The sequence below is a fragment of the Dama dama genome, chromosome 5 (assembly GCF_033118175.1).
Source record: "Dama dama isolate Ldn47 chromosome 5, ASM3311817v1, whole genome shotgun sequence".
Lineage (NCBI taxonomy): Eukaryota > Metazoa > Chordata > Mammalia > Artiodactyla > Cervidae > Dama > Dama dama.
Genome location: NC_083685.1, coordinates 78,032,224 through 78,055,752, shown reverse-complemented (window position 1 = coordinate 78,055,752; position 23,529 = coordinate 78,032,224). Strand labels below are relative to the sequence as shown.

The 23,529-nt window shown below is 40.1% G+C and overlaps 1 protein-coding gene across 1 annotated transcript in view; it reads right to left on the bottom strand.

The window, feature by feature from the left end:
• Positions 1–22,745, bottom strand: part of DGKE (diacylglycerol kinase epsilon) — a 28,574-nt gene extending 5,829 nt beyond the window's left edge. Inside the window, exons 1-10 of the mRNA XM_061142592.1 lie at positions 22,601–22,745; positions 21,730–22,206; positions 13,699–13,858; positions 11,996–12,115; positions 9,726–9,869; positions 9,330–9,487; positions 8,903–8,954; positions 5,076–5,189; positions 3,971–4,042; positions 204–331 (exon numbers count right to left, since the gene is read on the bottom strand). Of these exons, the coding sequence (XP_060998575.1) occupies positions 204–331; positions 3,971–4,042; positions 5,076–5,189; positions 8,903–8,954; positions 9,330–9,487; positions 9,726–9,869; positions 11,996–12,115; positions 13,699–13,858; positions 21,730–22,184 (1,403 nt within the window). The 5' untranslated portion in view covers positions 22,185–22,206; positions 22,601–22,745. The remainder of the gene's footprint in view (positions 1–203; positions 332–3,970; positions 4,043–5,075; positions 5,190–8,902; positions 8,955–9,329; positions 9,488–9,725; positions 9,870–11,995; positions 12,116–13,698; positions 13,859–21,729; positions 22,207–22,600) is intronic.
• Positions 22,746–23,529: the final 784 nt, after the last annotated feature.

The window sequence follows — 23,529 nt, the reverse complement described above, 5'->3', positions numbered from 1 at the left end:
ACAATTACTTTTCAGCATAGGTGGACCATCAACTTATTAACTATTGATATTAATGAGGTATACAAAAAAGAAAATCTGTGGTAAAAATGTTAAAAGTCTACAAGTTAAAAGTTAAAAAATGTTAAGAGTCTAAAAGTCTGTTAAAAGAACAGACTGCTTTAAAGAAACCAGTGACATAAAAAACCACTTGCAAATGTACATACCTGGCTAGAGGGTAGGTCTCGTCTCCCATCCCTTCCCACAGTCTGCAGCCTCCACCCCAGTAGCCGATATTCAGGACGATAATGCCTTCCAAATTCGGCAGTTCTACTCGCTCACCATCCAGCTCTAGCTTTAAAGAAATACAAGGAGTAAGTGACTTTAGGGCGCACTACTTTCAGACACAGCCACTCAGAATCCTGTCCACTTTCACATACATGTGACAGCTGGTAGGAAGACTGCTTCCTACCCAGGTAATCTAGCCTTTCTCATTTGTTCAATGTTTATTGTAATAAATGAATCATAACAGTGAATTTTTTAAAATCAAAGATATCCTTTTTCTTACATCCCATTATTTTTTTCAGGCTTTATCTAACTTACTGTTTTAATAGCATCTCACACTGCCAACCCCTTCCTCTTTCCCTGAAATATTCTCTTCCTTTGCTTTCTGGGAACCAGACTACTTCTCTGGGCGCCCCTCTGCCACTGCTGAGAGCTCCACTCCCAACCTCACACTGAAGGCATTTCATACAGCTATGTACTGGGCTTCCTTCTCTTCTCTACATACTCTGGATTGAAACCTGAGCCACTTCTGTCTGGCTAATTGCCATCTCTGTGCTGACGGCTCTATTTTTTGTTGGTGCAGAAAAGTGAACCGGGTTAGATCTGTATATCCAACTGCCCACAAAACGTTTCCCACTGACTGTGGCTCCTAAAACTCTCATGCACAAAGCTGAGTTAAGCATCTTCTCTGCCATCTGCTTTCCCAGGAAGGGTGGCAGCAGCGGTCCTCACCCGCACTGCTTCACTGGAAGCTTGGAGATCACCTCTGAGCTTTGTCTCCACCTCCACACCGATCAAGCACTGCTTCCGCGTCCCCGGCCCTCGCCGACACTCCTAGCTGCTTCTCTGGCTCTGCTCTCCCGACTCGCCTCCCAGAGGCTGCTGGACTGACGCTTATCTCACTACGTCCTTCAGTGGCTGGGCTGTGTGCACCATGAACCCAAGTGCCTTAACGGTTTCTCTGTCACCTTGGCCTCTGCCTAGTTCTCCAGCCTTAGCTCTTGCCTCTGTCTCTCCTGCAGGCCACACTCCGGCCTGCACACACTCAAATATGCTATGTTCTTTCCTGCCTCTGGGCCTTTGCCCATGTTGTTCTTAGCACAGAATAATTTTTATCTCCTTCATTTAACCAAGTTTTAATTTGCAGATGACAGTTTGTAACATCTTCCAGAAAGACTTCCTCGTCAGTCACTTTACCTAAACAGTTTCCAGTCTGTGGGTTCAGTTCAGTTTCAGTTCAGTCACACAGTCATGTCCGACTCTTTGCGACTTCATGACTGCACCACGCCAGGCTTCCCTGTTCATCAGCAAATCCCGGAGCTTGATCACACTCAAGTCCAACGAGTCGGTGATGCCATCCAACCATCTCATCCTATGTTGTCCCCTTCTCCTCCTGCCCTCAGTCTTTCCCAGCATCAGGGTCTTTTCCAATGAGTCGATTTTTCACACCAAGTGGCGAAAGTATTGGAGTTTCAGCTTCAGCATCAGTCTTTACAATGAATATTCAGTATTGATTTCCTTTAGGATGGACTGGTTGGATCTCCCTGCTGTCCAAGGGACTTTCAAGAGTTTTCTCCAACACCACAGTTCAAAAGCATCAATTCTTCAGTGCTCAGCTTTCTTTGTGGTCCAACATCCATACATGACATGGAAAAACCATAGCTTTGACTAGATGGACCTTTGTTGGCAAAGGAATGTCTCTGCTTTTTAATATGCTGTCTAGGTTGGTCATAGCTTTTCTTCCAAGGAGCAAGCATCTTTCAATTTCATGGCTGCAGTCACCATCTGCAGTGATTTTGGAACCCCCAAAAATAAAGTCTCTGTTTCCACTATTTCCCCATCTATTTGCCATTAAGTGATGGAACAGGATGCCATGATCTTAGTTTTCTGAATGTTGAGTTTTAAGCCAACTTTCTCACTCTCCTCCTTCACTTTTATCAAGAGGCTCTTTAGTTCTTCTTCGCTTTCTGCCATAAGTGGGGTGTCATCTGCATATCTGAGGTTATTGATATTTCTCGCAGGAATCTTGATTCCAGCTTGTGTTTCATCCAGTTTGGCATTTTGCATGATGTATTCTGCATATAAGGTAAATAAACAGGGTGACAATATACAGCCTTGATGTACTCCTTTCCCGATTTGAAACCAGTCTGTTGTTTGTCCAGTTCTAATTGTTGCTTCTTGACCTGCATACAGATTTCTCAGGAGGCAGGTAAGGTGGTCTGGTGTTCCCATCTCTTGAAGAATTTTCCACAGTTTTGTTGTGATCCACACAGTTAAAGGCTCTCGCATAGTCAATAAAGCAGAAGTAGATGTTTTCCTGGAACTCTCTTGCCTTTTCTAGGATTCAGTGGATTTTGGCAATTTGATCTCTGCTTCTTCTGCCTTTTCTAAATCCAGCCTGAACATCTGGAAGTTCATGGTTCATATACTGTTGAAGCCTGGCTCGGAGAATTTTAAGCATTACTTTGCTAGCATGTGAGATGAGTGCAATTGTGCGGTAGTCTGAACATTCTTTGGCATTGCCTTTCTTTGGGATTGGAATGAAAACGGACCTTTTCCAGTCCTATGGTCACTGCTGAGTTTTCCAAATTTGCTGGCATACTGAGTGCAGCACTTTCATAGCATCATCTTTTAGGGTTTGAAAAAGTTCAATTGGAATTCCATCACCTCCACTAATTTTGTTCGCAGTGATGCATTGTAAGGCCCACTTGAATTCGCATTCCAGGATGTTTGGCTCTAGATAAGTGATCACACCACTGTGGTTATCTGGGTCATTAAGATCTTTTTTGTATAGTTCTGTGTGTTTAATTCCTCCAAGACTGCATATTTTTCTTACATTATTTCTTATGCCATATTAGTGTGGTTTAAATGTCTTTCTTCTCTCCAGACTGCAAACTCAGTGACAGTGAGAGATTTGTCACTGTATGTCTAGTACCTAGAACTCTGCCTGGCATTTAATGGGTGGTTTCACAGGTGATATTTTGTATAAACAGACGACTAGACAAAAAAATGTGCTACCTTATACGCTTCACTCTACCCAAGTAATCCAAGTCCAGGAAAAAGGAAATACAATAGAGCAGAAGGGAACATCCTTCCCGGCCAGCCTCACCACTCCCCCTGTGCTGCGAGCTCAGAGTCCGTCCAGCCGCAGCAGCTTTCCGGGCTGAGCGTGCAGTCAGGCTCCTCCTCTCGGCTCACTTCCCACTCTCTCCCTGAGCTGTTTGCTGTCTGGCTCTTTCCTTACTTTGTTTGGCCATGTTGCACGGCACCTAACAGATGCATCACAACCACAACAGGAATTAAACTTTGGGCTCCATCTTCCTCAGAGTCCATGACTCAGGCACCGCTGTCACAGGGCTTCACACTGGTCATCGCGCATGAGCAGACGCTGTTCAGTGTAAGAGTCAAACAGACTCTAGAGTTACATAAACCTGGGTTCAACTGCTGGTTACCTGTATCCTTGGGCATTCTGTGAACCTGGGCAAGTTATTTAATTTCAAACAGCTTCACGAGTGATGGGAATACAGTAGTATCTGCCTTACAGGCTGTGGTGAAAATTTAGTGGGAAAATGTGTATAAAGCACTTAGAAGTATCTGGTACACAGTAAATACTCCATATATGTTACTGAAATATGTTAATAGAAAATTCAGCATTTTTGTTTAAGAAAAGTTCATAGTCCAGAGACCACCTAAAAGTTTAAAAGCTTACCTCAACTTTTTTATTCAAATCTTTACATTCTTGCACTAAACAATCTTTGGTTCCATAAAATAAGTAAACAGCCTATGAGAAATGGACAGAAAATACGATATTACAGCAATCTAACAAGCCCTGTAAGCTAGAAAAAGACATTGAACCAAAGCTCCCTGATGTGACGACTGAGTCGTGTATCCACACAGTGGACTAGAGACTGATGGGAGAAGGCACCATTATTACTACAGAGTTCAGCCCATTTTTTCAGGGGAATGTAGGATTAGGTGGTTTGTGCTTAAATGGTATTTTCTCCCAGTTTATCCCAAAAGCTACACCTTATAAAGAAAATTTCACCTTTTCCTAGTACTTAACATTACTTAATGAAAGTAATACAGGCAAATGTAGCAAACATTTTATAATCACTTTTGAATATAGAAAGATTGATGGAAGCATTGATATGCTAATTACTATACTGTATAAACAGCAATACTATTGCGTTGGTAACTGTATTAATAAAAGGGAGCTATTTGTAAATTTCAAATATTTGTAAAACAGAGACAGGAACAGATAATTGTAAAACAGAACCAGCATCTATTTGTCACATCCTGTTGCTCAATCACCAAAAGTCTTTAAAAAAAATTCCAAGACAAATGCTCCACCAAGGAATCAATTATACTAGAAACCAGAGATGATCTCAGTTAAAACTGTGGTTAAACAAACTGCTCCTTTTCTTACCTCATTTGCCGTTTAGTTTTTTCAGGCCTATGGAATCTATTTTTCCACTAATGACTTCATCAAAAATTTATCCTGCCTAAATTTACTTCCAATTCTAGTTGCCATTTAAGTAAGATAAGCTATCATATATTCCATTTAGTATGCTCTAAAACACTGCAACTCTGAGTTAAAAAATTTTGTCATGGTTATAAAATACTTTAATAAAATACATTTAAGGATCTAATTTGACAGTCTTACACAAAATGGAGCAGGCAAATGTTTCCGTAAGTTAGTTCTATCTTGAGATTTAGTTGAAAGATCTAGTTGAAAGAGTGCTAGGTATAATTGAACTATTGATTTTTACTGTACCTTAGGTGATAAGCAGGAAATGTTATTTTATCCAACACACCTTATTAAGAATTCTGCTAGAAAACAGAGATGGGGCCTTCTCACGATGAGCGTGAAAATTGAGGGCCATGAGAGCATCAGGTCCAATAGAAAAATAGTTGTTCATTGTGAATTCCTGTGGAAAAGGGTAAACAACATTAGGCTTCCATCCATGCCTGTGTCATTTAATAAATGTATAAATCTTAGTCTTTATGATCTTTATGAAAATTGAGTCATTTACTTTTTGCATAAGCTATTTTATGCTATCCAGTGATGTTCCAGAGATAAAGCTTCAGTTTAAAGGCTGATTCTTTAAGACAAAATTTCACTCTGCATTTCTTGTTAATATGCTACATCTAAACAGCTCTACTCTACACCCAGGCTTCCCCATCCTGTGTTCTCATTATACTTGCTTGTTCCTTCCAGCACTTCTCAAGTTCTCAGCCTTGTCAGTCTCCATTAGGCTATTGGTCCCTGCTCAATTTTTCTTACTTCCCAAGCCAGCCTGGGTTCCTCAGTCGAGCTGCACTTGGTCTTCTCCCTGAGCAATAGCTTGCACTTCTGACTTCTTGTTCAGTGGGTCACAGACTAAAGGCTGACATGCCCCAAATATTAACGCATTTTCTTCCTATTCAAACCTGAAACCCTATTTTTCTTATTTTGGTTAATGTCATTTGCACACATCCTGTCATAAAAACTAGAAATCTTGTAGTCAAGATCTTTTCCCCGCTTCCCCTAATAGCAATCAATGGCCAAGTCTTGATCAATACTACTTCTAAAATGTCTCTGAACAGGGAAAGTGCTGAGTCATGGTGAGGAAGGTGCTGAGTTATGGTGAGGAAGTACATAGTCCTCCTTCTAAAATTCCCTTTGTTTTGTCATGGTGCAGGTTTCTTACCTATTTTCACATTATCTCCAGTATTTTTTCTTTTTATTATTTTCTTTCTTGTTTTTATATATTAATTTTAAGTTGGGGTTTAGCTGCTTTACAATGTTATATTAGTTTCTGCTGTACGACCAAGTGAATCAGCTGTATGTATGCACACACCCCCTCTCTCTCGGACATCTCCCCCCATTGCCACTCCCCCACTCCACCCATCTAGGTCACCACAGAGCACCAAACTGAGCTCCCTGTATTGCAAAGACGCTTCCCACTGCCTAGCTATTTTACACATGGTAGTGTGTATATATGTCAGTGCTAATCTCTCAGATCATCCCACCCTCTCCTCCCCTTGTGCCCACAGCACATGTCTGTATATCTTTATGTCTGTATCTCTATTCCCGACTTGCAAATCAGGATTTGCAAGGTTCATCAGTACCATTTTTATAGATTCTACATATATGCATTAATATACAATATTTGTTTTTCTCTCTCTGACTTACTTCACTATGTATGACAGACTCTAGGGCCATTCACATCTCTACAAATGACCCAATATTATTCCTTTTTATGGCTGAGTATAGAAAGAGTGCCTGAAGAACTATGGATGGAGGTTCGTAACATTGTACAGGAAGCAGTGATCAAAAGCATCCCAAGAAGAAGAAATGCAAAAAGGTAAAATGGCATTTTTATCTTCTCCGAGGAGGCCTTGCAAATAGCTGAAAAAATAAGAGAAGTGGAAGGCAAAGGAGAAAAGGAGAAATATACCCATTTGAATGCAGAGTTCCAAAGAAGAGCAAGGAGAGATAAGAAAGCCTTCCTTAGTGATCAATGCAAAGAAATAGAGGAAAACAATAGAATGAGAAAGACTAGAGATCTTTTCAGAAAACTAGAGATACCAAAGGAACATTTCATGCAAAGATGGGCACAATAAAGGACAGAAAAGGTGTGGACCTAACAGAAGCAGAAGATATTAAGAAGAGGTGGCAATAATACACAGAAGAACTGTACAAAAAAGATCTTAATGACCCAGATAAACACGATGGTGTGATCACTCACCTAGAGCCAGACATCCTGGAATGTGAAGTCAAGTGGGCCTTAGGAAGCATCACTATGAACAAAGCTAGTGGAGGTGATGGGATTCCAGCTAAACTATTTCAAATCCTAAAAAAGGATGCTGTGAAAGTGCTACACTCAATATGCCAGCAAATTTGGAAAACTCAGCAGTGACCACAGGACTTGTAAAGGTTTGTTTTCATTTCAATCCCAAAGAAAGACAACACCAAAGAATATTTAAACTACCACACAATTGCACTCATATCACACACTAGCAAAGTAATGCTTAAAATTCTCCAAGCCAGGCTTCAACAGTACGTGAACCATGAACTTCCAGATGTTCAAGCAGGATTTAGAAAAAGCAGAAGCAGCAGAGATCAAACTGCCAACATTCACTGGATCATAGAAAAAGCAAGAGAATTCCAGAAAAACATCTACTTCTGCTTCATTGACTATATTAAAGCCTTTAACTGTGTGGATCACAACACACTGTGGAAAATTCTTCATGAGATGGGAATACCAGACCATCTTACCTGCCTCCTGAGAAATCTGTATGCAGGTCAAGAAGCAACAGTTAGAACTGGACATGGAACAACAGACTGGTTCAAAATTTGGAAAGGAGTACGTCAAGGCTGTATATTGTCACCCTGTTTATTTAACTTATACGCAGAGTACATCATGCAAAATGCCGAACTCTATGAAGCACAAGCTGGAATCAAGACTGCAGGGAGAAACATCAATAATCTCAGATATGCAGATGACGACATTCTAATGGCAGAAAGCGAAGAGGAATTACAGAGCCTCTTGATAAAGGTGAAAGAAGAGAGTGAAAAAGTTGCCTTAAAACTCAACAGTCAGAAAACTAAGATCATGGCATTCGGTCCTATCACGTCATGGCAGACAGATGGGGAAACATGGCAACAGTGACAGACTTTATTTTTGTGGTCTCCACAAAATCACTGCAGATGGTGACTGCAGCCATGAAATTCAAAGATGCTTACTCCTTGGAAGAAAAGCTATGACCAACCTAGAAACATATTTAAAAGCAGAGATATTACTTTGTCGACAAAGGTCAGTATAGTCAAAGCTATGGTTTTTTCAGTAGTCCTGTATGGATGTGAGAGTTGGACCATAAAGAAAGCTGAGCACCAAAGAATTGATGCTTTTGAACTATGGTGTTGGAGAACACTCTTGAGAGCCCCTTGGACTGCAAGGATTCAAATCAGTCAATCCTAAAGGAAATCAGTCCTGAATATTCATTGGAAGGACCGATGCTGAAGCTGAAGCTCCAATACTTTGGCCACCTGCTGCGAAGAACTGACTCACTGGAAAAGACCCTGATGCTGGGAAAGATTGAAGGTAGGAGGAGAAGGGGATGAGAGGATGAGATTGTTGGATGGCATCACCAACTCAATGGACATGAGTTTGAGTAAGCTCTGTGAGTTGGTGATGGACAGGGAAACATGGTGTACTGCAGTCCATGGGGTCACAGAGTTGGACATGACTGAGCGACTGAACTGAAATAATGTTCCACTGTACACATTTACCACATCTTCTTTATCTATGCATCTGTCGCTGGACATTTAGGTTGCTTTCATGTAAATAGTGCTGTAATGAACACTGGCATGTATCTTTTCTAATTATGATTTTCTGCAAGGAAGACAATACAGATGGCGAAGAGGCACATGAAAAGATGCTTAACATCACTAATTATTAGAGAAATGCAGACCAAAACTACAATGAGGTATCATCTCCCACTGGAAAGAATGACCATCATCATAAAATCTACAAACAATAAATGCTGGGGAGGGTGTGGAGAAAAGGGAACCCTCTTGCACTGTTGGTAGGAATGTAAACTGATACAGCCACTATGGAGAACAGTATGGAGGTTCCTTAAAAAACTGAAAACATACCTTGGGTTTTCTTAAGTTGTAGTATCCTTTATTTGTTACTTGAACTTTCCATCTAAAAAACAAAAGTTAAAAAAAATCAGTAATTACTAACATATTGTCAGTTAATTATAATTATTACCAATCAACTCTGGGTGCCTGGTAGATAAGGTTCTTCTATTAAAATAGCTTTTGGGAAATAAATACATTTAAATTACTATGTAAATCTTGAGAGGAGTACTCAGCCTAATGTATGACCTAACTTATGATTTACATAACAACACAGTATACAGCAATAAAACAAAACACCAGTATCCATACATAAGTACAACTGACATAGTCTCTTACATTTAAACTACATTTAACTTTATAACTACACAAGTCTTCATTTATAATTCAAGTAATATTCCCAAAGCTCAAGAAATCACTTTTGAGGGTAAGTATAACTTACCTATCTAGTTTAATTCCATCTGCTTCCATCACGTTTCTTAAGACTTGTGCAACTGGGATTTCTCCCGCATAACCTGTACCCCACCCCAAGGTATTGGATAGATCATTGCCTGTTCCCAGAGGCAAGACTGCAACTTGTGGAATGTATTTCTCTTGTCCCTACAATACAGAAGATTATTTTAGATTTTTCTCTTCAGACTATTTGGAGGGTAATAATATTTGGTAAAATTTAAAGCCAAAGCAATAAAGATACAAATAATAACTGCTCAATTACAATATTCAAAGCTGGCAAGGTCTTCTAATATTCACCTGTATAATAAAAAATATAACCACAAATACTGTGTAACTTTCTTGGAAGTGTTTCTGTGAGAGGAAAGGAGGTCTTAAGGATGGATACCTTAATCTTCATTTCGTCAAGGGCATCCAGGACCCAGCCAACAGTCCCATCCCCTCCACAGACAAGAACTCGAGCTGAGTCATAGGGAAGAAGAGTACAAAGTTGTAGGGCTTTGATGGGGGGAGTTTTAGTAACATCAAAAACCTGTAACGTGAAAGAAAAGGAAAAAATTATTTTACCCAACACTGTCACCCACCTGTGAGGATGGGTGACATCTCTAGATGAGGACCTAGATGTGCTTAAGTAACAATGCTGGCATTTATCTTTATGCTGGGCAGTATACCAGACTATAGTCACTGTGGCTCATCCTGAGTGAAGTGAGTGAAAGTTGCTCAGTCGTGTCCGACTCTTTGCGATCCCATGGACTATACAGTCTATGGAATTCTCCAGGCCAGAATACTGGAGTGGGTAGCCTTTCCCTTCTCCAGGGGATCTCCCCAACCCAAGGACCGAACCCAGGTCTCCCATATGACAGGCGGATTCTTTACCAGCTGAGCTACAAGGGAAGCCCTAATGCTGCCCCTGAAAACACGAGTAAACAGCATTCTACTGGAAATGGAGACACAGGAAGGTTAAATAACTTGCCCATGCTTCCTCTGATAATTAAGTGCTGACATAGAAATCGAATCCTATATTCTATCCACTATACAATACTGCCACCTTTATGTTCACGTAAAACCAGGCTGTGCTAAGTTCACTTTAACTAGTGCTTCCTATTCTATATGAGATTTAAAAAATCCATTACTAGTGCAAGTTAGTACACATTTCTGAAAAACAATTTTGCAATATGAGTAAAATGACATAAAGCTGAAAGGATCCATGATACCTATAATTCTATAAATGATCTAGGAAAATATTTCAAAAGATGAAAAACCTTGTGTATAAAGATATTCAGTGTAGCATTATTTATAATCATACAACCGTAGAGACAGACTCGACTTCCATCAGCAGGAGACTGTATAAATAATGGATACATCCACTTGATGATTTCTTAGTCATCACATATATAATTATGAGGACTAGGTTGCAACATGGGAGAATATACTTTTAGGTAAATGCAAACTTAGATTACTTTTAAAGAAATGCCAACATATAAATGTATGCACAATTCATGAAAAGAACACAGACAAATGAAAACAACTTTGTGTATTTGTGTAGAGGTACTCAGGTGATTTTCTCTTTTTATTTTTAAATTTTATTTATTTTGGCCTTGCTGCAAGGCTTGTGTGATCTTAGGTCCCCAACCAGGGACTGAGCCCCAGGCCGTGGCAGTGAAAGTGCCAAGTCCTAACCACTGAACTCCCAGGGAACTTCCCTTTCTCTTTCCTTTAAAAATTATTTTTATATTTTCTTAAGTTGTATAATGTTGAAAGGGAAAATTACAAATTAGAAAGAATGATTGCTGCACAATGGGTTGTTTAGTTTTTCAAAGTAGAAGTTGCTAGCATGTCATCTCAGTCTCAATGGCGTGAACCTTTTAGTCTTACTTTTAAAATTGAGGTATAACTTACATATAATGAAATTCACTGATTTAAAGTGAACAATTAACTGACTTTTAGGAAGCTTAGTGAGCTGTGCATTATTCAATTTAGAACATTTTCGCTGCTCCAATAAGATTTCCCAATGTCCATGTGTAGTCACTCCTAATTTCCAGCCCTGGTCTTAGGCAATCACTGATTTACTCTCTGGTTCTATAGATTTACCCTTTCTGAACACATCGTATAAAAGGAATCATACAATATTGATCCCCTGCATTGTGCTTCTTTCACTCAGCCTGTTTTTGAGGTTCATTTAATTTGTAGTATGTGTGTACTGGCATTCCTTTTTATAACTGAATATTCCATTTATATGGGTACGTCACATTTTGTTTCATCCAGCCACTGACTAATGGGCAATAGTGTATTTTCACTTTTGGGCTATCATGAAAAATGCTGCTATGAACATCTGCATTAACGTATTTGTGGGATATATGTTTTCGTTTCTGTTGGGTAGATTCCTAGAGGTGCTATGTGGTATGGGAAATTTAAGTTTGAATTTTTAAGAAATTGTCCAAGTATCTGCTAAAGTTACTGCACCATTTACATCCCCACCATGAGAATCCCTCTTTATCCACAAATTCGGATGGCTTGATGCTATTTTCATAATTATTATTCTTCCCTATAACCAGGTGATTACTGGCTTAAAGCATTAACAACCATTACAATTTAGGGAAAATGTAAAACTAAAAATGAAAAGATTACTACAGAAAGAAAGGTCTCCTCTTTGGTTACCTGGACGGGATTTAGGAGGATCCTGAATTCTCCCAGCAATCCTTCTCCCATGTTAGTTCCACTACGAGAGTTGGCCAGAATTATTAATGGAGTCCATTGCTTTCCAAGTTTAGAGGCTAGCTAAAAAAATTAATGTGAGTTAAAAGACCTTAATATCTCAAAGACAGTTTTTCATTTCTTATTAACAACAGTGCTGTAAATCTGCTGAGAGAAAAATCAACTATCCTAATCAGTACAATATAAAATTCAAAGAATTCTAAGAATGGAAAGAGATGAACTAATTTAATTTCTGCTTAATATATTAATTTAAATCTCTTCTACATTATTCTAGATAAGTTATCCAGTATACACTTGGGTACTCATGTAAGAAGGAACTCACTCTAACAAGGAATTCCACTGCTAAATCAAATAACTAGAAAGTTTTGACTTAAATTGAGTTAAAAATCTGTCTTTCAGTAACTTTCTACTTTTGATTCCTGAAGTAAGGAATAATCTCATTTGTTCTTCCATTAACTGTTGTGTTCAATCACCTGAAGAATTATATCATTTATTAGTCGTGCCTCCCAGGCAACACATTTCAGCCCTTCATAGAAGGGACATTGATCTTCTCTGCTCTTTTAAAACCCTGACTGTGCTTTTCTGGATGTACTCTAATTTTCAAGCTTCTTAATTTTTTTGAATGGTGTATTCAGAAATATATTCAAGAATCCAGATTTGTACAAAGCCCTAAATCAAATTAAATTCATGTTTCTCTAATCTAACCACTTCTTTCCTCTCCCCTTCTCCTTGTGGGTATAAACATTAATGAAGATGTTCCCTGGTTTTACTTAGCGATCCTCAATCTCCTATGATGTCAGACTGAATTCAGATACATAAGGGGTTGTGCATTTTTTAAAAGAAGTATCACAATAACATTAAACATAATGTTTTTAAATTTTAAAATGTCTATTTTGGATTTCCCTGGTGGGAATGTTCACTATTATTTGTGGGAGGATCTAATGTGCAACGTAAATTCCTATCTCCAGGCACCCTATATGAGGTTCCAAAGGAAAACATTCTTCAGAACAACGTGTGAGGAAAATCTATTTTCTTTTTACTGATAATAATCATGAGTCCCAAACCTGGCTGTTCATCAGTCATCTGAAAACTTAAAACAAATACAGGTTCCTGGGACTTATGGCTACCTATTCCAGTATTCCTCCCTGGAAAATCCCACTGACAGAGGAGCCTGGAGGGCTACAGTCCCTGGGGTCACAAAGAGCTGGACACCACTGAGCGACTAACACTTTCACTTTCACAATATGGGGTGGTGGTTTAGTCGCTAAGTTATGTCCAACTCTTGCAACCCCATGGACTGTAGCCAGCCAGGCTCCTCTATCCCTGGGATTCTCCATGGAAATGGGTTGCCATTTCCTTCTCCAGGGGATCTTCCCGACCTGGGAATCGAACTCGGGTCTCCTGCACGATAGGCAGATTCTTTACCAACTGAGCTATGAGGGAAGCCCAAAATATAACAAATCTCAATTTCTCTTTAGACGTGAAAGAACTCAAGTGCCAAAGTTCATGGCACATCTTTAGGAAATGGGTACGCTATTATGGCTTACCATAATGATTCTTCGCACACACACAGTTCTCAGTGTTTTACACTGACTTAAATAACTTTGTGGAAATCAACTATGTAAAGAAAAATAAACTCTGATTACCATTTCATAATCTGTTTTTTTGTCTTTACGCATATGATTAATGGAGGTTAAATAACTTGGTGGAATGATGAGGTTTTTGAATTCTCCAAAATCACACTTTTCATTCCTTAAGCTATTTTTCATACACTCATCATGTACTGTTTTCTGACACCAAACGCACCTGAGGGAAGGAAAAAAACAGATAATAATTAACTGGAAACTATAATTATACTAATCTGCAAACCAATCATTTTTGTCAAAAAAACAAATTGTAATCTTATCACCAATGAAAAAATTTGGCAAATAAAAATTTATAATGGCTTTCTACACAGTGAAAATAGAGCAATAATCTTTGAATAAACTTGTTTAACAGTAGTTCTTAAAGTGTGGTCTGGGGAAGATCATTTCAGGGGCTCTGAGGTTGAAACCATTTTAATAGTAATATAAGATGTTATTTCACCTTCATATCTATCAAAAGTATCCAGTAGAATTTTCTGGAAGCTTTGTGAGACGTGCCAAGCTGAATGTAGAAAGAGATACAAGCCTCTAGCTGACTTCTACACCAAAGAAATGTACCAAAAATATAAAACGATGCCACTTTTCTCTATTTTCACAAAATATTTTGTTACCAGTATTATTTTTAAAGTGAATATTTTAACCGTTTCTCAGTTTTAATTTATAATGTGGTAAGTATCAGTAGATGTAATAGATGTAATAGTATCAGTAGATGTAGTAGATGTAATTCACATAAGCAAAGCTGGTCTGGAATAATGGTTCTATGTACCATGTATTTGGGCTTTGGCTGGAACAGGGTAATTAGGCCTAAAGGCCTGCAGCTTAAACACCCCACTGGTCCCAGTACTTGAAGGGTTTCTCAAGGTCCAGTCTGAAAACCTCCTGATTTATAACCATCTGTGAACACTTAGGCAAAGATAGCAAAACAGTCAATTTCTTATTGGTAGTTAATATGAAACTAATCTATATATTTACATCTAAATTACAGGCAGAGACATTTATGTTCAAATTTGTCTCTGTGTTTAAATCATATTTGAAACGAGAATAGTGCTGGCAAAGGTTTTAGGTTTCTATTATTAATCTGCTAAGTATTTAATCCACTCACGGATAAGGCAGATCTGACTGTACAGACTAAGAGCAGGCCAACAGAAGACAATGGCTATAACTAAATAAAAAAAAAAAGAGGATACAAACTCTTCCACCCCAAGGTCAACTCTCTTGGAGTTCTATTTTAAGGTTGTTTTTTTCCGGTTGGATGTTCAGTTTTGTCAAGTAATTATTGCTATTAATTCAAGAATCCTAATTACTGCTGAAATTATAATTATCTGCATGATCTGTTAAAGGGAAAATGTAAAATAACTTGCATCATAGACTTTGTTAACACTTGCTTTCAACCTAAGCTTGAGAAATTACAATTGATTGCTTATGTAGCCAAAGTATGTTACCTCCACCTACGGCTCTACGATACACTTTAAACTAGTGTATTGTTATTGAAAATAATCTGAAAGGAAACCCCACTGAATTATTTCCCGGTTTCCTCTGGCAAGAAAAGTGGGACTGAGGAAGGAGAAGAACACTCACTTCTCATGCCTGAGAAATACCATAATCAAAATCGAGACCTGTTCTCTTTATATATTTTGTGCCTGGTGTTTTACTTGATCTAGATTTCAAATCTGATAGGAAAATAAGACATTAACAGCAATATTTTGATATTTTAGTTTTAGTAGTCATGTTTTTGAGTGATTGTTTATGATCTTTATTCTTTCCCCAAATCTCTATCAAATCTCCCCAAATGTACTCTACGTTCTTTTGTATTGTTTGAGTTTCTAAACATCAGTATATATTCATAAACTACTTGAATAAATTTTTAAAAGTGTATTTTAGGTGATATTGGCTTGAAAGTGATAGTGTTAGTCGCTCAGTCGTGTCTGACACTTTGCAACCCCATGGTCTGTAGCCTGCCAGATTCCTCTGGCCATGGAATTCTCCAGGTAAGAATACTCTAGTTGGTAGCCATTCCCTTCTCCAGGGGATCTTCCTGACACAGGGATCGAACCCATGTCTCCTGCATTGCAGGTGGATTCTATACCGCTGAGCCACTGGAAGCCCAAATTAAACTAGTATCTGCAACAAAGCACAAACCAAATTAAGGAATAATTCACCATATCAGTGGAGGAGTTTTGATTTTAAGAAGACTTCTCAATTTTGAAGAGAGAATAAAATTTTCTGGTATGGGAGGCACTGCATGCAAGTGTGTATTCTAGAATCTAGATCTTCCCAACCCAGCAATTAAACCCAGGTCTCCTGCATTGCAGGCAGATTCTTTCCTGTCTGAGCCACCAAGGAAGCCTGTTATGCTTGAGAATTTAGAAAATATAGAAGGACATAAAAGTCATCTAGAGATAGTTACTCTTAACTTTTTGATATATTTAATCTCAGTTTTATAGTCCTCATATATTTATTTTTCATGTTAGGGGTAACAATGTATATATGTCTGGAGGTACTTTTCCTCAGAAATTGTATCATGAATTCTGTCTTAGGCCATTAAGTATTTTTTTTTTTAAAAACATGGCTTGTAAAGATGTATCACATCACATGGACATAACATAATTCACTTAATCCTCCCCCCTCTAAAAAATTTAGATAGTTTTTCTAAGTATAAACAACATGATGCACAACCTTAAACATAAACGAGGTTATTTCCCTGGAATCTTTAGAAGTCAAATTACTGAATCAAAGGGCATGCGTTTTCCTAAGTTTCTTGAGATGTTTGCCCAGAATGCTTGATACCAGCAAACAAAGGTGTCCATCATATTTAATACTTGCTCAACACTTTTCCTTGATAATTTGATGAGTGGAAAAGTACTTTGTTGTTTCAATTTGGAGATCTTTGATCACTAGATGAAGCTGAATATTTTTCTGCCTTCTTTTGTGAACTGATTCATAGCCTATCTTTTACTAGGTTTTAATAACTGCACACACTGTTAGTTATGTAGGATATCAACTTCTTTTCTGTCATAGTTCCTGCAAATATTTCAGTTTTCTCTTAAATTTACTATTTAATGTACTTAAGTTTATTTTTTGCTAGACAGATCTATATTCCCATGGTGGTTTATTTAAATGCTTTCAAGTTTTGAAGACCTTTACCTTTCTAAATTAGATAAATATTCGCCTATAGCTATATTCCCCCTCACAATTCAGCTTTAATCCAGTGCTTCTTAACCTTCTGGGGCTACAGATTCCACTGAGAATCTCATGAAAGTGTTAGGCTTCCTGGAACCTTATCTATGAACTAACAATTCCTGCTTCAATCCGTTTGGGGTTTATTTTGGTACACAGTGTGATATGAAGGGTTAACTTTTTTCCCCTAAAAGAGCACTTGTCCAAGCACGACTGATAAAGTTATCTTTCCTATCCTACTGATTTTGTGACACCTTTATCATTCACTAAATTCTCATAAATTTCAGAAAAGACTGTTTTAACCAAGATGATGGCTATTATCAGCCTTTGCTCTGTATAAGTAAAGCCAACATACTCACTCCTTCGGCAGCACTCTATTTTTCCTGAGAAATACCATAATCAAAATCGAGAGCTGTTCTCTTTATATATTTTGTGCCTGGTGTTTTACTTGATCTAGATTTCAAATCTGATAGGAAAATAAGACATTAACAGCAATATTTTGATATTTTAGTTTTAGTAGTCCTGTTTTTGAGTGATTGTTTATGATCTTTATTCTTTCCCCAAATCTCTATTTTGAAAAAATTTAAACTCTTACACAGAAGGCAAAAGAATAGCAAAATGAATACCTTCAAACCAACCCTTAGCTTTGATTCTTAATTAACATTTTTCTCCCATATTTTCTTTCTTTCAAAATAAACTCATGGAAAGAAAATTGTGGACATTATGAAATTTCACCTTTCAATACTTCAGCAAGTATTTCCCAAAATACAAGGGTAGTCTCCTTGCTTTTTCCAGTGTTTTGCATTAGAAATTTTTTTTTAACAGCAACACAGGTAAGCCTACCACTCATATTCCAGCATTAGTAACTTACTGTAATTACTTTGCTTCATTTCTGTCTATCCATTTCATGCGTGCTTAGTCACTCAGTCATGCCTGACACTTTGCGAACCCAGGTACTGTAGCCCGTCAGGCTCCTCTGCCCATGGGATTCTCCAGGCAAGAATACTGGAGTGGGTTGCCAGTCCCTTCTCTAGGGGATCTTTCTAACCCAGGGTCTCCAGCACTGCAGGTGGATTCTTTACCATCTGAGCTACCTGGGAAGGCTCTTTTTTTTTTTTTTTTTTTTTTTTGGTGCACAAAAGTAAATTGCAGACATTAGAATATCTCCTAAATACCTCAGCAAGCTGATGAAATCTACAAATACATACAGTTTCTGAGTTCTGACAAGTAAATATAATCATGTAACTTATTCTTATGAACACATAGAACATTACCCTATGAGCCATTTTTGTGCAGAAATATGACTGCTTTATTTAAAAAAAAAGTTCACGAGGGAAAAAAAAAAAAACACTTGCTGGCAACACTGCTTATTATTTTCTCTAAAGTTGCCTGTTAGTAACTTTACCAAAAGGTACCAGCTCTCTTAGTATGCTGGAAGAGGCAACAGAATTATATGTGAAACTGAGATGGTCACCTAAGAAATTCATGTTAGAATGGGGTTCAAACTACAAACATATCTGCCTCCTAATTTTGGGAATATGTTTTATTGGAATATAGATCCTCATTCATTTATGTACTCATTCATTTTGTACTATGATGGATGGTACAGTGAATTAATTATGACAGACCAAACGCTCTGCAAAGCCTGAAATACTTAGCTTTGGCTCTTTATAGAAAAAGTCTGCCCACCTCTGCTCCAGAAGATAACTTGGTATCTTTGTTTCACATAATTAATGAAATGAATAAACACATACCAATAGAACATAAAATCAAAAAGTTAAGATCAAAGCCTAAAGTTGCCAACATTGCCTTCTAAGAGTCAGAAGTTCTATATTATTAATCACAGTGGGTATGTATGTGGGGTGGGGTGTTGTGAAGAAAAGGATATAAATAAAAGTGTTTTATAAATAAAAATATAATATAAACCAAAAAGTTTTCTTAATAAGAGACAGAACACAGTTTTATTCAATAATGTAATGAATACTTAAAAAAGAGAACCCAACTTCCTATTTTAGTCAGACGAGAGGTTAGACGGAAGAAAAGCAGCGTGGGGTGAGAGATGAGGATACTAGGTGCAACACACTCTGCCATGGGTGGGATGGAAGCAGGAAAACACAAAAAAGAAAGAAGGCTACAGGGAAAATAGGATCCAACACAGTGCCTGGCACAAAATAGATGATTAATATGTGAAAATTATAAATAATGACAATATAATAATAAATAATGACAATGGGACTAAATTCAAAGTCCTTTGTCACTTATTCTGTAGTGTTTAACTGGGTTGCAGGCTTTAAAATCAGTTATCACATGGCCCTTTGAAATTCTATCTAGCAGAGTAGTCTTCATGGTTTACTTGAAATCTTGGACTTCCTAAGAATGTGAGGCAGACACAGAAGGAGCCCTCCCCAGGGCTGGATAAAATCCAAAGGAGGACAGTCTGGTCTGTGTTTAAAGGTTATAAATATTTAGTTTCTTTATCTGAAATATCTCATTCCTGCAGAAGGTCACAGCAGACGGTAATCCTACATAAAGTGATCAGCTAAAATAAATCAGAGCATTGTAGAACACATACTATTAATACTTCAGGTCACTGCTCTTTTCTTCTGGGAATAATAAACATTTCCTAAATTGTACAGAAACCATTTTTACCACGGGTTAAGGGTTCCAGCATGCTAGGAAGAGACTGCTCAGTAACCCGGAGAACAAGCTAAGGAGGAAAAGGAGATCTTTAAGGACAGAGGCTTGTGTTTAAGAAGTACATAAATATAGCAGTAATTCTTAAACTTTAGAATCACCTGCAGGGCCTGTTAAAGCGAAGATTATTGGTTCCCAGCCCAAGTTTCTGATTCAGTGGGTCTGGGGTGAGGCTAACATTGCCAGGAAAAATAGAAGATGCTCAGTTAAATCTGGATTGTAGATAAACAACAAATAATTTTTTGGTCTAAGTATGTCTCAAATAATGCAAATATTTTTATTTCATTTTGTGTTAGATGCAAATATCTGGTTTTTATTCTGTGTGCTAATCTAAATCTGTGTTAGAATTTGCATTTCTAACAAGTTTCTGAGTGATACTGATGCTGCTAGTCTGGGGACCTTACTTTGAGAACCACTGATACACAGGATATTATGTCATCATCAAGAAGGAAAAATTAGGGCCAGGGATGAGTGGATTAGGGAAGGATTCCTGGAGAAAAGGGCACAAGATAGTCATTAACGATGCCAAGAAGCTAGCCAGGAGGAGGATACTTCAGCCGTGAGGAAAATAAGGGTAATATGAAAAGTTGACATTTAAAGGAAACCACAACCAGCCTGATGCTGCTGGTGCACAAAGCTTAATGCAGACAGTGGGAGGTAAGACTAAAAGGGCAGGCACGGTCCAGAGAGCACAAGGACCTTATATGTACCATGTTAAGCACCTGGAGTTTACACTGAAAGACCATCACTGATGGGGGTTATGGAAGGGTTTTAAACAGAGCAGAGACCCCATCAGATATGTATTTCTAGAAAGATCACTTAATTGGAGAATCAGAGCACTGTGATTATTTGTTAAGGAGTAACTGAAATGCAGTTAAGATATTTACAGACGTCACTTTAATCTAATTCTGCACAGACAAAAAGAAGGGAAGGAAATAAAACAATACTTAATTCATGTCTTCTTTTAAACCAATCCCAATTCTCTAAGACTAAAGTTTAACTAAGAAGAGAATTATGAAAAATTTTTTAAAAGATACTGGTAACTGAGCTCTCACTGAAGCCAAAAGGACACCTAAATTTGAAAGATACCAAGTAAAAATGGTTATAAAACTGTAGTTGTTGAAAGTATCTTTTTCAAGTCTTAATCTGATTTGTATATGTTTTAAAATAAGATTTAAAAATAATTGTTGATATAACAGTGCTCATGTTAATTTTAAAAAAGGACTTTTAAAAACAAAATACAAACAAAAAAGTAACCTGCTATCTTATGCCAGTTTTCTATTTCTGTTCTTAAACATGGTTAGGGGCTTTTCAACCTGTCAGAAACAAAATACAACACAATGAAGATGTCCAGACTTAAGGCAGAGACAAGACTGTACTAGGGGTTAGAAATTCCAGAGGCCAATTCTATTTACCACTGAGTAAAATTCTCCATCAAATTCTCTCAAATGTAAAATGAATCTGCACAGAAGCATCCCCTTTTATTACCAATGTCTAACACGAGCAAAGAACACCTTCACCTATTTTCAGACAATATTTAAGTACACAAATGTGTATTTAAAAGCTATTAAAATATTCTTGGCTTAATCAAAGTCGCTTGGCTAAGATGCCAAAGGTCCTGAAAGACCATCTGGCAAAAGGAGTATTCCTTTAAGTGTTCTTTTGGAATGTGCACTATAGCACCAAACCTATACTAAAAAGATACCAAAAGTGCTGCCCTGGAATGACACCTGTTCATTGTACATTCATAATACAAAACCCAGGATGAATCAGTTTTGCAATTTTAGGGAAAAATTAACTGGTCCATACTTCGTTTTTCTTTACGCAAAATGGAGCTAATCAATAATTAACAAAAGTTAAAATATAACATACATTGGCCATAAAGTCTGCAGCACTTAGAGACCTCTGGATGAAAGTTAACAGCCAAGTTTTATTAGCCAAAAAGGGTAGGTTGGCTAAGGAGTGTGGGCCAGAAGCACTCGACAAATAACTACTGCAAAGCTGCCTCGTTCTACCATTCCAGGGCTATATATTAACTTGTTTCCTCTAAGAGGGCAGGTGAGGTCTTTTGTGGCGATCAAAGCAGGCTGCTGACACCCACTCTTTGAAAAGCTTGACTCCCTCCAAGCACTGTGGAGCAATCAGGACCCACTGAAGCCGTACCTGTAATCGCAGAGCTTGGGCTGGTTGCCGCACTGTTGCTTGCAAACTACACAGTAACTGCACAGGGGGACGTTTCCCCGGATCCAGTGGTGGGGCATGGCGTCCAAGGCCTTGCTGTCACTCTTAAGCATGATCTCCTTGCAGGGGAAGCGCTTGTCCGCCTTCTTGAGGCAGCCCTCGTCCACGCGCAGCCCACAGCAGTCGCAGAAGGCTCCCTGCAGGATGTGCTGCGCGCACACACAGCAGTAGGTGGGCTGGCTGAATAGGTCCGTGTCGCGCCAGCCGTGCTTGCTCTTGCGGAAGATGTCCCTGCGGTGCAGCTGCCGGCGCGACCGCTGGACGCTGCACCACAAGGTGATGAGCACGGGCAGCAGCACCGAGCACAGAGTCCACAGGACCAGGTGCCCGTCCGCAAACGGGCTGGCGGGGGGCGCCGGCCGCTCCTGGCCTTCCATCTCCTCCAAAGACGGCGTCTGACTGGGAGAGACGCGGGCGGGTCCCCCACGGGCTCGCTGTCCCCTGTCGCCCCCCTCCCTGTCTGTCCAAGTGGCCCCGCTCGCCCCGCCTTGCCCACGGCCGGACCCCGGAGCCTCAGGGTCGCCGACCCGCCTCGCCGAGGGGGCGGCGCCCGGGGCCGTCACGCTCCCCTCCCCCGCCCAGTCCTCGCCAGGCCGCGGGGAGGGGAGCGACCCACTGTGGAGGCCGCTCCCCACGAAGGCGGCGCGGCGCCCCGGCTTGGGGCGCCGTGGCGCACTGGCCGCGCCCGCAGCCGTTAACCCAGGCCCGCCTCACGCGCTCAGGGCCCCACGAGCCCGCCCACCGCGCGGCCTCAGCGACTAGGGTCCCCTCCTCGCCCGCGCGCCCGGCCTACCTCGTGTGGGGCTGGGGGTTCGGCTCCGGGGCCCAGGCCTCGGGCCTTGCTGTCGCCCTCGCGTAGCTGCGAGGCCCGCCGGGCGTGCGGACTCCGCGGGAGAGGCCGGCGCCGCCGCGGCCGCGGGTTATGGGACGGGGCCTCAAGCCGGACGCCCTGGGCTACAAGGAGGTGTGAGGTGCGCCCGCGAAGCCGCGGGGCCTGACGGGGCGGTGCCTGACGGGGCGGGGCTAGATCGGGGGCGGGCCTCGGCTGGAGCGCCGGGGCTGAGGGGAGGTGTGAGGTGCGACCGCAAGGCCGCGGGGCCTGACGGGGCGGCGCCTCGACAAGGGGAAGGGTTAGATCGGGGGCGGGGCCTCAGCGGGAGCGCCCGGCCTGCGAGGAGGTGTGAGGCGAGGCCGAGGGGCCTGAAGGGGCGGGGCCTCGCGGACAGGGAGGGGCCTGGCGGGGAGGGCGGGGCTAGATCGAGGGCGGGTCTGTGGGCGGGGCTTAGGGAGGACAGTGGGCGGAGGAACAGTAGAGGGGGCCTTCGAGGTCTCTGAGCCTGTGATCACAGAGAGTGCTGGCATGAATGTTTTGTTTACACAGTATACGTTTTTCTATGACCTGTAGCCTCACCCCTCCTCAGTATCACAAGAAGCTGGAACCTGGCACAGTTCTGAACACGGAAAGGGAGAAAAGTGACAGTTTTGAGTGTGTTATGTACTGATCGAAGGGGACAATCCAAGTCAAAAATTGACGGCTGTTGCCTGCGCTCTTACTAGTTACTTATTAGACACACACTGGCTGCGGGCTCACTCTGTGCCAAGCACTGTGCGAGGAGCTCCAACTCTCTTGGAGTGCCGGGACTGTTGAAGCCTGCCTAACAAGGAGAATTTGGTAGCCTTATTTAATGACTTACAGCACCGTAGCTTCCATCTTTGCACTTA